Source organism: Phycodurus eques, chromosome 2 (assembly GCF_024500275.1).
Source record: "Phycodurus eques isolate BA_2022a chromosome 2, UOR_Pequ_1.1, whole genome shotgun sequence".
Lineage (NCBI taxonomy): Eukaryota > Metazoa > Chordata > Actinopteri > Syngnathiformes > Syngnathidae > Phycodurus > Phycodurus eques.
The window spans coordinates 37,899,332-37,917,451 of record NC_084526.1 but is presented as its reverse complement, the minus strand read 5'-3'; the positions used below and the strand labels follow the sequence as shown (position 1 = coordinate 37,917,451).

The 18,120-nt window shown below is 40.4% G+C and overlaps 1 protein-coding gene across 7 annotated transcripts in view; it reads right to left on the bottom strand.

Annotated features, from left to right (window-relative positions):
• The window catches only part of il16 (interleukin 16), a 91,787-nt gene that overhangs the window by 28,026 nt on the left and 45,641 nt on the right, over positions 1-18,120 (bottom strand). For all 7 annotated transcript variants that reach the window (XM_061670569.1, XM_061670574.1, XM_061670571.1 and 4 more), the window contains 3 exons: positions 15,160-15,292; positions 14,535-14,622; positions 2,520-2,743 (listed from right to left, as the gene is read on the bottom strand). In XM_061670569.1, coding sequence (XP_061526553.1) covers positions 2,520-2,743; positions 14,535-14,622; positions 15,160-15,292 — 445 coding nt within the window. The remainder of the gene's footprint in view (positions 1-2,519; positions 2,744-14,534; positions 14,623-15,159; positions 15,293-18,120) is intronic.

The window sequence follows — 18,120 nt, the reverse complement described above, 5'->3', positions numbered from 1 at the left end:
ACTGGAGACAAACAACTTATTACAAATTACAGACCTGTTTCTCTTCTCCCACAGTTCTAAAAAATTCTGGAAAAAGTTTCACTATTAGGTTCGATGTGTTTGTCATGTCACTTTACTATCCACATACAAACTAAGTGTTTTCATGTCAAACAGCTAACCACTCCCTTGTCTCTCTCTTGTGGGTCACCACAACTTCATATAAAAACAACCTACTCACCAATAACCAATATGGATTTAGAAGCAACTGATGAACAGCACAAGCTCAGCACCAGAGTGAGTGAAGGGTTACTTCAGAAACAGGAAGCAATTTGTAAATTATATATCATGTACACCAATGACATATATAAGACATCACAATTACTCAAATTCATTTTATTTGCAGACGACGCAAACATATTTAGTGAAAGTGAAAATTTACAGCAAATGTTGGATAAGATTACTTGGGAATTCATCATAATAAAAAACTGGTTTGACAGAAACAAGCTGTCATTAAATTTGACCAAGGCAAAAATTATGATATGCGGTAGCAAAAAAAAACAATTATCAAGCACGGGTGCAGATAAAAGGGGTTGTTTTGGAAAGGGTGCTTTGAATCAAATTCCAAGGAGTGATATTAAATGGAAAAATCTGGGAAGTCTCACCTAAAATACATACTGTATGCACGAAAATATCTAGAAGGATCTTAATGGCCAAAGACATCTGTGGAAATTTCTGTCACCAAGCGAAGTAGGATGTGAATGGGATTGGGAGAAGATTTAGAATGGTTAGAATGGTTTATCCCCCCCCCCCATCCCCTCATATGCAGTCCCTTCTCAAGGTTTCTTTTTTGCCCAATGGGGTTTTGAGTTTTTTCTTGCCCGATTGGTGGGTTTAGATTAGGGGATGTCGTTAATCATTGCCAACTGTGGGGATGTGAAGCCCTTTGAGACTCGTTTGTGATTAAGGGCTATAAAAAAAGAGCGTCAGTCTCACAGTTCTCAGGACCGGGGTTCAATCCCCGGCCCCGCCTGTGTGGAGTTTGCATGTTCTCCCCGTGCCTGCGTGGGTTTTCTCCGGGCAGTCCGGTTTCCTCCCACATCCCAAAAACATGCATTAATTGGAGAATCTAAATTGCCCGTAGGTGTGAATGTGGATGCGACTGGTTGTTTGTTTGTATGTGCCCTGCGATTGGCTGGCAACCAGTTCAGGGTGTACCCCGCCTCCTGCCCAATGATAGCTGGGATAGGCTCCAGCACGCCCACGACCCTAGTGAGGAGAAGCGGCTCAGAAAATGGATGGATGGATGTGTAGACAATACTGTCATGGCTAAAAATATTGGCACTTCGGGGGTTCCAATGTTATTAGCCATGACTGTAAATCACATTTATGTTCTTCATACTTGCCAATCATATACAACTGAAGTGGCCACTTGCATGTACAGAGCCAAGAAAACAGTCTCAGCTATAATTTCCGGGGGGGTACATGTCCCCCCCACCTCCACCCACCACTTTTTCAGAGGGCTGTTTTTGTCCCCGTGCTTATTACAACTATTCACGGAATTTGTTGTTTAACTTTCTTTAAACAGCATTTTAACCACGTAATAACTTTGCTATTGCTTCTGGGGTAAATCTCTGATAGTGAGCAGGCATGTTTTAACAATGATGTCATCGTTCACGTCAACGCCCGCCAAATGCACAAGCATTAGCTTATAGAACTGTAAATGACACTTTGCTGGCCCAATCACACTGCATAGACGTTTTAACCACAAATTAAGATTAGCGTTTCCCCCCGCCTGCCAAATGCAGTGTGCAGTGCAATGACGATGTTCTGTGAAATAACTGGCAGACCTCTTTGTATTTCAAAGCATCTACGCCAGTGCTTTTCAAAATTTTACCCCAACACCACCTCAAAAATAAGTACGTAAGTAAATTTCTTTGTACCACCAATAATGACCAACACCAAAAAATGACCAACACCAAAAATGAGGCACATGTTTTATTCCTAAAAAGTGTATTTAATATTATACACAGTTGGAACATTAACACTGTGCTTAATTATAGAAAATAAAAAACTGTACTTACCGATTCAAATCAAATGTATTGCATATAATCCATCCATCCATTTTCACCACCGCTTATCCCGGTTAGGGTCGCGGGACGCTGGAGCCTATCCCATCTGACTTCGGGCGAAAGGCGGATTACACCCTGAACTGGTCGCCAATCAGTCACAGGGCACTATTGCATATTAAGTTAAATCAAATTTGTACCTAAATAAATGTTTGAAAGGACATTGCTAAATGATTTAATACAAATATACTTAAGTTAAATACAACTAAATTGTACTTAACAAAAGTACTAAACCGTATTTAAAAAACAACATATTAAAAATGTAGAAACCGTCCCCTACGCCACTGGTCTCAGCGATAAATAAAAGTTGCCTTTACATTCAGAAATAACTAAAAGATCCCAATGCAATGTTATGTGTTTTTAACCATAAAACAACATTGAATGTCATCCACAACAACCACTGGCCACACTTACCTTTGGTGTGTCTAGGCTGTAGACACGGGCTGTTGGGTTATGACGTGTGCTGGTAAAATTGTGCCTGTTGAGGTACAGGTTGTGGTGGTGGTTGTTGGTGTTGTCACTGCAGGGGCGAGTCAAGGACTTTTGAACCCGACGAGCTGTGACGTGACCGAAGCTCCTTTCCAAACAAAGTTCGCATCTTGGCCGGCCATGAGAGCACGACTCCAACCTTCGCAATCCTGGGATATACAAAGTAAAGTTTGCCTCCTCAGATTAAGACACATTTTGCATTGTTACTATCCACTAATGAAATATAAAAAAAACATCTGAATGTTTGCCGAAGATTAACTGAAAGCTATGACAGGGAGAGAGATGAATAGGAACAGGCCCGGAGCTGTGAAAGTGAAATCTTTGAACCACAGTGATTACACTATTGAGTGACATGAGTTTGTATGGTGCTCATTTGTCGTGCCGCTGTGTGTGCTGTTTTTTTCTCTGAAATATTCTCGTCTCCTCGACGATTTGATTGACAGCCGCGGCTCATCCCTTTGATGTCCATTATGTATCTAATTACATTCCTTAAGGGCAACTTTGGGTAATAATGTGGCTACATTTCATCTTTTGGGAACCTGTAGAGAAGCGTGCCTTATAGCGGGACACTTGTTTACACGTGAGTACTCATTTGGTACATCAACTTTGCAATTAAGCAATTTCAACTTCTGGACAAATATGCGGTCCTTCTGCAAGCTTCAAACACTGTGGATGAAGAGGAAACACAAAAACGTAGAAAGTAACCTATTTTTTGTTTGGGTGTATTTCATTGTTTACAATTAAAAGGGTGTTTGTCTTTGGTCTGTGTTTGTGTGTCTCTTTCTTTCTTGGGTTAGGTTTAAAATGTTATTGTGTCATATTCTTTACTGAAATACATTTTGTTGCTATGCTGCAGCATACACAGCAAATTGAAGACTGGAACAGAGTGGGACATGAGTCCTAACGAATGGCCTACTAAAACAGCTTCTGTGAGATGTCTCTCTACTTCCTGATAACCCTATATTAACTATTGCTTTATAAGAAAGCAATATATAGTAGTACTTTAGTTCCAAAAAAATTGAATATCAAGGAAAAGTTTATTTATTTCCATAATTCCATTCAAAAAGTTAAACTTTCATCGATTATAGATTCACGGTCCACAATTTAAACATCCATCCATCCATTTTCTGAGCCGCTTATCCTCACAAGGGTCGCGGGCGTGCTGGAGCCTATCCCAGCTAATAAACTTCCATCCATCCTTCCATTTATCCTCTGCAATTCCTCTTTGCAGAACCTCTCCAGTTATGTCAGGTTGGATGATGAACGTTGGTGGACAGCCATTTTCAGGTCTTTCCAGAGATGCTCCATTGGGTTTAAGTCAGGGCTCTGGCTGGGCCATTCAAAAACAGTCACTGAGTTGTTCTGAAGCCACTCCTTCGGTATTTTAGCTGTTTGCTTCGCGTCATTGTCTTTTTTGAAGGTGAACCTTCAACGCAGTCTGAGGTTCTGAGCACTCTGGAGAAGGTTTTCGTCCAGGATATCCCTGTACTTGGCTGCATTAATCTTTTCTTCAATTGCAACCAGTCTCCCTGTCCTTGCAGCTGAAAAACACCCCCACAGCATGATGTTGCCACCACCATGCTTCACTGTTGGGACTGTATTGGACAGGTGATGAGCAGTGCCTGGTTTTCTCCATACATGCCACTTAGAATTAAGGCCAACAATTTCTATTATTTCTCACCATTTTGGAGTCCTTCGGGTGTTTTTTTTTTTTTTTTTTTTTTTTTTAGAAAACTCCATGCGGGCTTTCATGTGTCTTGCACTGAGGAGAGGCTTCCATCGGGCCACTCTGCCATAAAGCCCCGACTTGTGGAGGGCTGCAGTGATGGTTGACTTTCTAGAACTTTCTCCCATCTCCCGACTGCATCTCTGGAGCTCAGCCACAGTGATCTTTGGGTTCTTCTTCACCGCTCTCACCAAGGCTCTTCTTGCCCGATTGATCAGTTTGGCCAGACGGCCAGCTCTAGGAAGGGTTCTGATCCTCTCAAACGTCTTTCATTTCAGGATTATGAAGGCTACTGTTCTCTTAGGAACCTTAAGTGCAGCAGAAATGTTTTTGTAACATTGGCTAGATCTGTGCCTTGCCACAATTCTGTCTCTGAGCTCTTCAGGCAGTTCCTTTGACCTCATAATTCTCATTTACTCTGACATGCACTGTTAGCTGTAAGGGCTTATATAGACAGGGGTGTGGCTTTCCTAATCAAGTCCAATCAGTATAATCAAACACAGCTGGACTCCAATGATGGTGTAGAACCATTTTAAGGAGGATCAGAAGAAATGGACAGCACCCGAGTTAAATATATGAGTGTCTCAGCAAAGGGTCTGAATGCTTATGGTTGTGTGATATTTCAGTTTTTCTTTTTTAATAAATCAGCAAAAATCTCAACAATGAAGTTTTTTTTCTGTCAATATGGGGTGCTGTGTGTACATTAATGCAAAAAATGAACTTAAATTATTTTAACAAATGGCTGCAATATAACATAAAGTGCAAAATTTAAGGGGTCTGAAAACTTTCCGTACCCACTGTACCTCTGGAGCGGACATTCTCTATTGCTACTCTTACATTTCAACAACATTTTTTTTTTTTAGATCAGCCAGTGTCGTATTTGTTGCACTGGTCTTTTGTATTTTCGCATTGAGGTGCTGCGGGTCGTGGCCCTAGAGTTGATCCACTACTACATTTTTTATTAATTAGGAAACACACCTACACTTATCTAAGTAATTAGTTTACGGATGTTAATGTTAAATGTACTTGTATTAAGCGACGGAATGTTCAGAAATGGCCAATAAAAACAGAAAAATATTGTACCGGTACTTAATATTTTCCTAGAGGATGCATTTGGGAATGGACAGAATGAGTGCTTAAGAGGAGAATGCTATTCATGTGGCACAGCTTGAAGCAGGCATCAGGTGCAGGTGGAGATGGGCCTGGCTCAAGTTGGTGGTCAAAACAAAAAATGCAAAGAAATTAGGCAAATTTAATTTTAATCTTAAAATTGTGCATCAACATGTACTTGAGCGGTGCAAATAAATGTTTTTCTGCGTTAAGAAAATGTGTTTATTTTGCCTTGTTGTACTCTTCAGAGTCTTCCATATTGTTTTATTTATGTTAAGATCAAAAGAATTATCTGTGGGGGCCCGGGGATCCCAGCAGACCCCCCCCCCCCCCCCCCCCCCCTGCAATGGCAGTGTTTTTTTGTTTATTTTTGTCACCTTTTTCATGCGTTTGGTGTTTGCATGTCTGAATAGAGGCTGGGGTCTATCACATCAGACAGTACCCCAGATGCAGGCTGTGTAAAGAAGCCCCAGAGACAGTGCAGCACATCACACAAGGGTGTAAGATGCTGCCAGGCAAGGCATATATGGAGCAACATAAACAGGTAGCAGGAATAGTGTACCGGAACATCTGTCTCAAGTATGGATTGGAGCTCCCAGAATCAAGATGGCAGGCACCACACAAGGTGGCTGAGTACAACTAGACCAAGATCCTGCGGGACTTCCAGATCCAGACTGACAAACTAGTAGTGACGAACCAGCCTGACATAGTGGTGATGGATAAACATCAGTAGACAGCAGTCATGATAGATCCTGAGTGACAGCAACATCAGGAAAAAGGAACACAAAAAAGTTGGAGAAATACCAAAGACTGAAGGAAGATCTAGAGAAAATGTGGATGGTGAAGGCAAGAGTGGTACCCGGGGCACTTGGGGCAGTAACCCGCAAGCTGGGAGGATGGCTCCACCAGATACCAGGAACAACATCGAACATCTCTGTCCAGAAGTGGGCAGTATTGGGAACAGCTAAGATCCTGCGCAGAACCCTGAAGCTCCCAAGCCTCTGGTAGAGGACCCAAACTTGGAGGAGATACCATCCAGGTGGGCACGAAAATATTGCACAAAAAGTACTTGACTAAAGGGGTTATTCTGTTACCACGTTGTTCGCAACATCACCCAAAGTTTGTCAAAACAAAACAAAGAAACAAAAAAATTAAGTCAAAACGCACCAGAGTACCCATTAATTGTCACAATTGGGTCATTCCTTTGTATTGGTGCCTTTTCCATTTTCTTTCTCTCTCTCTCTCTCTCTCTCTCTCTCTCTCTCTCGCACTCTAATTTTAATGTTTTCTTCTCTTCTGCTTTGTCAAATATTTGAATAGTATACATGTATTACATAGTGTCAATGACTTTGAATTCAAACCACCTCATGGAATAAAATAATTGATGACACAGCTATTCTATTAAACATGTGCTATTCACTGTCACCACTACATGGCGCGTAATACCATGGAATATGTATACATTGACCCTAGTGAGGATTAACGGTACAGAAAATGGATAGATGATTACAGAAAAAAAACAATCGAATTTCATGGTTTATTTATAATTTGGACAGTAAAAACAAACAGTAGCACTGAAATTCTTCCCTTGCTAGTCTCCCTCCACTTATAAAAAGGTAATTTTAAATTAATGAAAGATAAACACTGAAGATGTAAGAACAAATTTAAAAAAACAATGACCATTTTAAAAAAGGACTGTATTAGATTTTGCCAATAGTAATAGATTACAGACGAGAGCCAGTTTAGTTTTCAACAATGGGTAAGCCTTGCTGGTGTTCAGTCCTGCTTCAGGAAACTGGCCGTGGTACTCCTGAAATCTGGCTGCAGTGTAGCACTATTCAGATGCTTTGTGAAGGGAAATCTTTCCCTTGCATGTCCCATGATGATGTCACAAACCTAAAGAATGAATACAAAAATATATAAATAACAATTCAGTGTACGGATGTGTTCAATGGGTGGCAATTTCCAAGATGGTGTCTACCAGTGTGGTCGCTTCGGTTACGTGCTCTCTAGTATTGTCTTTGTTTTTGTGTTTTTCGTTCGTCGGACACTTTCTAACCATCAAGGAGGCAACTCCGGACTTTCTTTCACCAACTTTAGCAAATCCGCTCAGTTTTTTCCCTGAGTTACTCACCGGAGCGGTGGAGGCGAAGGCGACGCCACAGAGGGAAGCGAGCCTCAAAGTCTGCGCCGACCAGCTCGGTCCAGTCTTCACTCAGATCTTCAATAGATCTCTGTAACTGTGCGAAGTACCATCCTGTTTCAAACGCTCCACCATCATTCCAGTCCCCAAGAAACCTACAATCTTGGGTCTAAATGACTACGGGCCTGTCGCCTTGACATCTGTGGTCATGAAGTACTTTGAATGTCTCATGCTGGACCACCTCACGAGCGTCACAGGCTCCCTGCTGGACCCCCTGCAGTTTGCCTACCGAGCAAACAGGTCTGCGGATGATGCAGTCAACATGTGACTGCACTTCATCCTAGAACACCTCAACAGTGCAGGGACCTACGCGAGGATCCTGTTCGTGGACTTCAGCTCAGCGTTCAACACCATCATCCCTGAACACCTTTCCTCCAAGCTTCTCCAGCTCAACGTCTCACCTGCCATCTGCCAGTGGATTTACAGCTTCCTGACGGGCAGGACACAGCAGGTGAGGCTGGGGGATGCCACCTCATCCACACGCAGCATCAGCACTGGGCACCCCAAGGTTGTGTCCTCTCTCCGCTGCTCTTCTCCCTCTACACAAACGACTGCACCTCAACGCACCTGGCTGTCAAACTCCTGAAGTTTGCAGATTACACCACTGTCAACGAGCATGATTTGCTTTCGCGGGCCACATAAAATGATGCGGTGGGCCGGGCCTTGGGTTTGACACCTATGTTTTCGACCATTCTCTGTAGGATGACAGGAATAAAACACACAGACATCACTATTGGGAAATCAATAACATTGAAACATACACTGGTCTACATATCAAAAAGGTTTTTCCTTTTGTATTTTAAAACTTTATCAACCCAAATATCAAAAAGACACACACTTAAGCATGCATACATAAACAGTATGTGTTTGTGTTTATTATGTGCATGTGTGTATTTTTGTAGATAAATATGAAACCATTGAATAAAATATCCCCTTAACGATGGTTTAATGGATCAAAAACAGCTCAAATGGCTATGCCCCCTCAATTATTCTTCCATTTTCTGAGCCGCTTCTCCTCACTAGGGTCGCGGGCGTGCTGAAGTAATACATATATTTCAATTATATTACAGCAGTATTTATAAAACTAGTGCAAAATGGAAAGGACGGAAGGACCGATGACAGCTGTGTCATCGGGCAGGAGGCGGGGTACACCCTGAACTGGTTGCCAGCCAATCGCAGGGCACATACAAACAAACAACCATTCGCACTCACAGTCACACCTATGGAAATTTAGACATGAATTATTAAAATAATATTCATCAAATGGTGGATAAGAATAAAGGATGGATAATTGACCAAAAATTATTAATGCATTTGACTTGTCACTAGACTTACCAATAGTGTTGTGCAGTTTGTGTCCAAAGCACTGGCGCTTGGGCCACCCGTTCACTCTCATCATATTAGTGCTGCTGTCAGTTGTCATGTAGATTAGACAATTCTCTGACAGGTTCCAGGAACCCAGAGCGTCCTTCAGTAACTGTGCAATAAGCTCGCCTTTATGATCCTCTGGAAAGTATGCTGTTTGGAGGCAAATACTTTGTAGAGTCCAGTTCTTGTTGATAAAATGCACCATCAAACTCATGTATGGTTGCATGGTTCATTCAACTGGACCACAGGTCCATCGTTGCAAAATAACTCCAAGGGGGAGGGCAGAAGCTACAGAAGCTAATGGGGGTGAAACATGAGCCGGAACAAGAGGGGGGAAAAAAATAATAATAATTCTTTTTTTAAATCGTTCGCAGTAAAAACCTTGAATTAATGGGTAAAATCGGTCCTTCCGTCCTTTCCATTTTGCACTAGTTTTATAAATACTGCTGTAATATAATTGAAATATATGTATTACTTACCCAAGACCAACAAGCAACACATTAAATATTTAGATGAGATTAAATTTAAAGTTCCTTGAATTCCTCTAAAATGCTGCTATTATGTATGTTTTGTACTTAGTTGGTTCTGTCATGATCAGTACCCTGAATCTCCTTTGCGGACCGTGGGTGGCAGTTTGTTCCTCTTTTATCCCTCCCTCTCCAGCACTGATCACCTCCTCACCTGCGCACCTGGTTTCAATCAGCACCCATCACAACCTGCATTTAAGCCTGGCAGTTTCAGTGTTCCAGCGCCAGAGTATTCGCGCACCTCCGTGATACACCGACCGACTCTTTTTGATCTAACTTTTGCTTGTGAAAAAAGATGACTTGGTTCCCTGCATACGTACTTATCCTCTTGTGTTCTCCTCCTCCTCCAGTGCCTTCCCGTGTCTCCTGCTCCGCCACCTGCCCCAACCACACCACCAAGCTCCCACCTCCTATTGACCACCATCACGCCTTGGAATTCTAGACCTTGCGCTATCACCAATCAAACCCTTACCAACTGCTTCCTCCGTCTCAGTCTGCTTTTGGGTCCAGTCCAATACTGGTTTGTTACAAACCATGACAGATTATTCCTTTATGATTAATATGAGTGTTCAGCATATTTGCAATGGTGTGACAATCAAAATTTCCTCATGGAATAAATAAAATATCTGTCTATCAATCCATATATCTATCATTTAATATCATTGTTCCCCACTTTGTTGCAATATAGCGCTACAATTAAATTCAATGCAATGTAAAGACACACTGCACATTTACTGTAAGTTCTATCTCACCTCTGTAGCTATCCTCTCAAGATCACCTGGGTCCAGTGTGCGATGCTATTTGGCCTTTTTGTTTCTTTTTAAACCCGTTTAGCGTATGTGCGATGTTTCTTGGCCTGCTGAGATACACTGTCACTGTTCTCTATAGACAGTAGGGAGGGAATCTCTGAACAGAAACGGAAGAGAAAAGTTAAGCTTTAGTTTTCAGGTAAAACAAAAAAAAAAGTGTTGTCCAGGCATCATAGGGATTAACACAATGTCCATTATATTAAAAAGCACAACATAAACATTTACCTGATATTTTGTATGTTGTCTGTGAATTGATGCATAATTCCCTCAACAAAGACAGAGTTGATGGACCCTTTCTGTAACTAGCTGTAGAGAATGTCCACATGTGGCATGATGAGATGGAACAGTTTCAGGAAGAAGCTGAAACTGTCATCCTCCAGTAGTCTCACAAACCCTCCTGCTTCTCTCAAAGTGGCAGGATCAAACTCTCCCAAGTCCTTGATGGTTCCAACACACTGGCACGGGTCTTATTTCTACTCAAAAACAGTGTTCACAGCTCAGCTGTGGAAGTTCCACCTCAATGTGCTTGCTCTTGGGAGTCTGTAGGCCACCATGCTATCAAGTACACTGGTTGGATCTTTGGAGAACTTGAAAAAAAATGCAGCGAATCCAGCCTGGTCTGAGAAGAAATTACTCTCTTTTAGATTCTGTGAAGTCACCTGCTGCATGATTAGGTTTAGTTGATGAGCATAGCAATGGACATAGTGAGGGTTCCCATATACATCCTGAACCGTCTTTTGCACACTACCTGTGGTTTCTCTCATGACTCTTACACCATCATATTCTTGGGAAATGAGCTTGCTCTTCTGTGTCATCGGGGAGAATGGAGCTCAGCCTATCCAAAAGTGCTGTGGTAATGGAATCATCTGTGGAACTTTGGAGAGGGATGAACTAAAAAAAAAACTCTCGTACTCGATGGGCTTCGTCAATGTAGCAGACCACAATCACCAGCTGACACTGATTGGAAATGACCATTGTTTCATCAGCCTGAACGGCAACAAAGTCTGGACTCCTAATTTCTTCAATGATCCACTCTTTCAAAACTGACAGTATCCAGTCAAGGAGTACATTCTGTGCAGTCTTCGATATTCCCTTAAACACAGTGGCAGTCTGCAGGTGCTCGTACAGAACTGTATCCAGTGATGCCACAAAATCTACCAATCCTCTCAAAACACCAGGATTTGCTGAGCCTTCACCTTCATCATGGCCACGCAGTGCAAGTTCAAATGGACCACAGAATTTAACACAATCTATTATTTTAGAAATTATGTCCCTGTTTTTATCAATATTGCGGTTACAAATGCCTAATCTGTAGCTTGCATCAAACTGGCAAGCCATGTTTACTTTCCCAAACATGGCTAGACGTAATAAATTTGCTATGTGGCTCCCAGAAAGTTCATGCTTATTTGCCTTTTCAGCAAAGTGGAGCAAAATTCACTAAAAGTGAGCTACAATTCTGGGCCACCGACACAGCTCAGCACCAATATATGTTGATGTACCTTGCACCCAATCTTGCACAACACAACATAATTAACAATGTAAATTTCTTTTGTCATTACCTGAGTTTACTCCGATGACTTGCACTGAAGTGAATCAGCCAGGGATGGGTAGTCAGTGTCGTATTTTCCATGCACAGTCCTAAAATGCCGCTCCATATTTCCGTCCTTTGGTAATGCGATGGCAGACTGGCAGATGAGCCATACGCATTTCGAAAATGTCATCGTGAAAAAATACTCCTGTTCCCATTCCGTATGAAAGTGGTAAGTTTTTGTCTTCTTACTTGGTCCAGCTCCCCCACTCATTTTTATACCTTTTCTTAAGTTTAAGAGAAAAAACTGAGAGATAAAAATTGGAGGTAACTCACTGACTGGCTTGTTAGTTTTGACACACTTGCCGTCGTTGTTTGCGCATCTGCAGTTACCTTTTAGCAGCGTTGTTTGCGCATGTGCGTGACATAAGTGTCAGAAAAATTCAGATATCATCAATTATATATGTATATCAATCAAGCAATGGGATGGATGATAGGCTGATGTCTTTTTTTTTTTTTTTTATATGTCACGCGATCTACCAATACGACCTTCGCGGTCGACTCGTCGATCGCGATCGACGCACTGAGCACCCCTGTTATAGAGGATAATTCAAGTACATCCTTTTTAAGAACAATTAACTTTCAATTCTAAAGAACCTTGAACATTGGCATTGTAATGTAGAATACTAAATACAGTAAATAAATAATAAAATATCTTAGATAAAAAATATAAATAAATCAGATTTAGGGTTTATTTGCAAAAATTGCACTTAAACAAGTATTAAACATTTGGCACGTAGGTATAGAGTCATGAACCCAATAAAGAGGCCCAAAACATTTCTTAATGGCTGCCAAATTTGAATCCCATGTACTCCAAAGCAATTGGCCCTTGTCACAGTTTTCAAAATGAAATGCCATAATTTCACTGTTATTTTTTAGTCTTTATTTTTATTGTATGAATGTTGTCGTGTGGAGGCACGGTGGATGACTCCTTAGCACGTCTGCCTCACTCTTCTGAGGACCCAGTTTCAAATCCAGCCTCGCCTGTGTGGAGTTTGCATGTTCTCCCCATGCCTGCGTGGTTTTTCCTCCCACTTTCCAAAAACATGCATGGTAGGTTCATTGAAGACTCGAAATTGCCCGTAGGTGTGAATGTGAGTGTGAATGGTTGTTTGTTTATATGTGCTCTTCGATTGGCTGAGAACCAGTTCAGGGTGTACCCCGCCTCTCATCCGAAGATAACTAGGATAGGATCCAGCACGCGTGCAACCCTAGGGAGGATCAGCGGTACGGAAATTGAATGAATGAATGTGTAGCTGGCATGCGCGTCAGGACCCCTGCGACCCTCGTGAGGATAAGCGGGTCAGAAAATGGATAGATGGATGGATGTTAAACAGATTTTTAATTAATCATTTACCAGTCAGTACTGCCTAAAAAGATGTAAAACTGTAAAACTTTTACCATGTAAAACTGCGATGTGGTCGAAAAATTGGGTGCAGGTAGCATTTGTGCTGGTGTATCCAAGAGAAATTGTTGATCGCACTACTGCAACTAGTGCAAAATGTTAGCCTAGAGCACTGTATTGGTTTTGGTGGTTGTAAGGAATATCTTTTAAGTTAAAGTGAGAGCAGTGCAAAGATGTTACGAGGTTTAGGGCTTTCACTATCGACTCTTTTTAGCATCGATTGTCCTATAGATATTGTGTTGAACTGCTCTAAGTGCTAGAGGACTTTGCGTCTTTTGGCACAATTGTCAAAACAAAAAAAAACAAAAAAACAAATTTACCGGCATTACCAGATAACTAGCAACCCTATACTGCCCAGTGACTGTTTTTTTTTTTTTTTTGTCAATGTCTTTCTGTCTCCAGAGTGTTCTGTAAATTGACTGTCTGTTGTTGTACTAGAGCGGCTCCAACTACCGGAGACAAATTCCTTGTGTGTTTTTGGACATACTTGGCAAATAAAGATGATTCTGATTCTGAGTAATCAGTAATTTAACTGCATACTGTTGTTACAGAGTGTATGATATAAATGGGTTGTGGAGAATATGAGTTGAAGTAAATGAATTGAAGTACTGTACTTTGTTATTACTAATAATTGTTACATATATGCATATACATCATTGCCTGCAGGCAAATAACAGTACGTTGTAACTAGCGATGGTAGAGGCTTTAAGTAGGCTTTACACGATCAGGATTTTTGGGGCCGATCACCGATCAGCGAGTTTAAAAAACGATAACCGATCACCGAGCCGATCACAAGATGGAGGAAGGTGTCTATTTGAATGACCTGTTCATTTACTGTATATACATACTTCTGTACTTAATTGCTCAAAAAATTATATTTACAATAAATAATGTATCTTTGTTCATCTATTTATGCAAAAAATATCCGTGCGAAAGCATGGACAGTAACCAAACATGTTTACGGGCAGCACATATTGGTTCCTGGCGGCGCAAATATGCTTTTAATGATAATTTGTATTGCTTCCAAGCAGAAATTTTTGTGTCAACCAATTTTTGGGGTCAACGTAGCCAACTTAGTCGATTTTCTTTCCAGCCCTCACTCGGTGTAATGATACAGACAAAATAACTTACTACACTGTATATTGTTTAACCTTGAAAAAAATTATATGATTGTGTGGGGGAAAAAAAGTGAATTTACTATTACCATCAATACTCCATTGGCTCTTGTCCTTTCTCAGTTTGCTGTTTTCCACAGCTTGAGCTATAGCATCATTCAGCTGATGCTCTGATACCTATAAAATACAAAAAGTGTAGAAAGGGCAATAAACATAGTATTGGGATTCATATTAACAATTTGAGATATGTGAAGAGTCCAATCGAAATTCAGTTTAACAACTCATTACAAAGTACCTTATTCACACAAGTTACCCTTGGTAAAATGACCTGAAAATATATTTGTTTTGTGACATTATATAAATCATGTAGTTTTCTTATAACTACCGAGTGTCACAGCTGGTCGTCATTGTTGAATAGTCTCAGTTTGGTGTAGTCAAGACAAGTATAATGGAGTGATTTATTGGATGTAACCATCATTGGACTACCTTTTCTTACCTCTGCCAACATCTCAAAACTAAAATGAGAACTTCATGAACAGTCAAAGATCCATGGTCAGTAACACTATCACAGAATTTGGGGAGAAGCCAGTATAGGCAGGTAGGTAAGCTACAGTTAATGATAACCCAGCACAGTTCTGTTTTCAGAATTAAGACTGATGAGCCAACAATGCATAAAATAAATAATAACAGTAAATAAGTGGAGATGTTACATACTTTGGGGTCAGGGTGTCGACTGATGATAATCTGAACTGGACCTGGTGTGCATTGGCTCAGGACTGTGTAGACGTCATTCAGTACCATGCTGTAAACCACAGTGTCATTGATTTCCATGATTTCATCCCCACACCTGAAAGTAGCAGGTCCATCAAAAGAGAGAGAAAAACTGAAAATTTCCCAGTAGGAACAAAAAGTGGAGAACATTATGAAGGTAGACCCTTTTTCTTAACTGACATGATGGAGCCATGTTACCATAAACTTAAAACAAACCATCTACACTCATTCCCCCATTATGACAAAAATAATTTAAACCAAATTATGACTTTTAGTTTATTTGTGTATTTAAAAATAAAAGAAGAAGAAAAAGACTTGTATAGATGATGTTTGAATATTACCAACAATTACAAATTGTCAGTGAATTTAACCCCTGGTTTCAAGTGAGCTCCCCATGTGTCTTGCTTTCAAGGGCTATACAGCGCTCGCTTGTAGCCCTACCCCTAAGCCTTACGGAGGATTGGGACCCTCCTTCGTTCTGGTGAATGTGAAAAATCGAGGGCTAACAGGGTCTGACGTTAAGCATTTTTAAGTGGTAAGCCAACAAGCCAAGTTGTGGTGGCCCTGTCACTGGCCCCGTATATTCATGATATAATACATTATGTTTTAGTGATTATTTCATATTTGGCATCTTTATGCTGTATTATTTAAGCCCCTTTAAGCAATTATTAGTACAATTGCATCCATGGTGATGACTTTGTACTGACATCACCAAAATCAAGGCATTGCAGTTGCACTAATTAATAATAATGTTTAAAATAATACCAGTAAATCCATCCATCCATCCATTTTCAATACCGCTTTATCCTCACTAGGGTTGCGGGCGTGCTGGAGCCTATCCCAGCTATCTTCGGGCTAGAAGCGAGGCACACCCCGAACTGGTTGCCAGCCAATCACAGGACACATACAAACAAACAACCATTCATGCACACATTCACACCTACGGGCAATTTAGAGTTCAATCAACCTACCATGCATGTTTTGGGGAAGTGGGATGAAACTGGAGTGCCCGGCTATTCATTCAATCATTATCTTTTAATCCAATGTCGACATAACGGTTAGCTTCATATAGCTCCACTACAAACGAGACATGGGTCTATGTGTCCAGTCAGGTGCTAAATAAACAAAGAATTCAAGTTGTTTGCCATGAATATAAAGGTTTGTTTTGCAGGAAGTACTGTATGTCGTTAAAGAAGAAGAAAAAAATGCAGAGTCTGCAAGTGTCTGTTTTGGTTCGGTAATGTAGTTTTATGCATCAATTAAAAAGATGCTCTCTTAAAAATCGGTAAAACAAGTACTTTACAATAACAAGAGAATGTATTTTGTGAGTTTTCCTTTTTTGAGGGTATTTGTATAGTTTTTCTCAGTCGCTTTCGAACATTTCTCGAATCATCCTTGACATTTCCAAAGCAGTAAGTGCATTTTTTTAAAATCAATTTATACAAATAGAAAAACACCATGGACTCATCTCTCACTTGTAAGTAATAACAGTGTCAATGAACATGTCAGTGCCATCAGTATAAGTCTTTGTGATGACAAATATCTTGTTCCATGTGCAAAAGTGACACAATGATGTGAAGACTTACAAGTCGAGAATATCAATTCTGTACCAAAGCAACTGAGTAAAGATGTACTAGTAATGGGAGAATGGGATATAAATTATAACCACTACCCTGTGTCCATAATATTTATTGTCATGGTGATTAATATATCTTGTACTGCATATTCAATAACTGCATGACAAGAATGCACTGGCTGCTTGTATGTGGTCAAATTTTTACATTCCCATTTCAGGGTCAGGGCACAGCGGCACGACCATTTTAATAAGGATGTTATACTTCTCGCTAATCAGTCACGGGAGACCGTGTGTAAAGAAGGCCCAAAATCGTAGTTGCACAAAAATGGAGTCCTACTCAATGCCTTTCAATTCAAGAAGGAGTGGGACCACCACACTGTTCTACAACGTATCAGGTATGGCTTTGGTGGGCAAATTCCAGATGATGTCAGGTAAACGGCTTTTTCTTCTTCTCTGTAAAAGACAATAATAATTAATTTTATTTTTTAAAATCAGTGGTCACTATTTAGCTAATCTTTTCAATAGTCTTTTTAAAGTACTGAACACTGATTTTGCCCTAAAATTTACTTCATTCAGTCACACAATTAATTCAGCAAAAATCTGAAGTGACAAACTAAGGTGAATGGATTAAGTACTCATCTCAAGTCTCTTAATTCCAACCTTCATAGCACCTCACTCTTCATAGCATTGAAAATGACCTTGTAGTTATTGTCATGCTGCCATATTAAGTAGTGGCTCAAGTGTCTAAAACACGCGTCGAGGATGGAGCATCAAGGAGCTTCCATGGGACATCTTAAATAGAGGGCTGTCAGATGTATCCTTTGTGGAAGTCTCACTTCCTCGATGTTGACATATGAAAATGGGCAAGGACCAGCTGGTTCGTAAACAGAGCAGAACTTCAAATTAAATAGTTAATCTTCTGTTTTCAGCATTCCTGTATTATTTTAGTTTGAATATATATGTTTTGGTGAGAGTCTGTTCTATTTTCAGAGTATTTGATATCAAAATTAGACTGAGTCATGGTTACTGCACTTAACCAAGCACTTATTTCTAAGGGTTGTATAGTAGCTAGGCTGTAATTTTAAAAAAAAATCACAAAATTCACAAAAAGAAAATGTAACCACTACACTGTCTATGCATTCAACGTAATACACAAGCCGCATGTGATGTGATAATCAACACTTCATACATATTTACAATTCACTCCAAATATGCGCTGGGGGAGGGAGGTAAGTGTTGACAGGCTTGGGATTCATGATCGTTCTTGCATCGGCAAAGTTGTGAAGTGTAACAATGTTGATTATATTAGAATTTAATGTAATCTAACT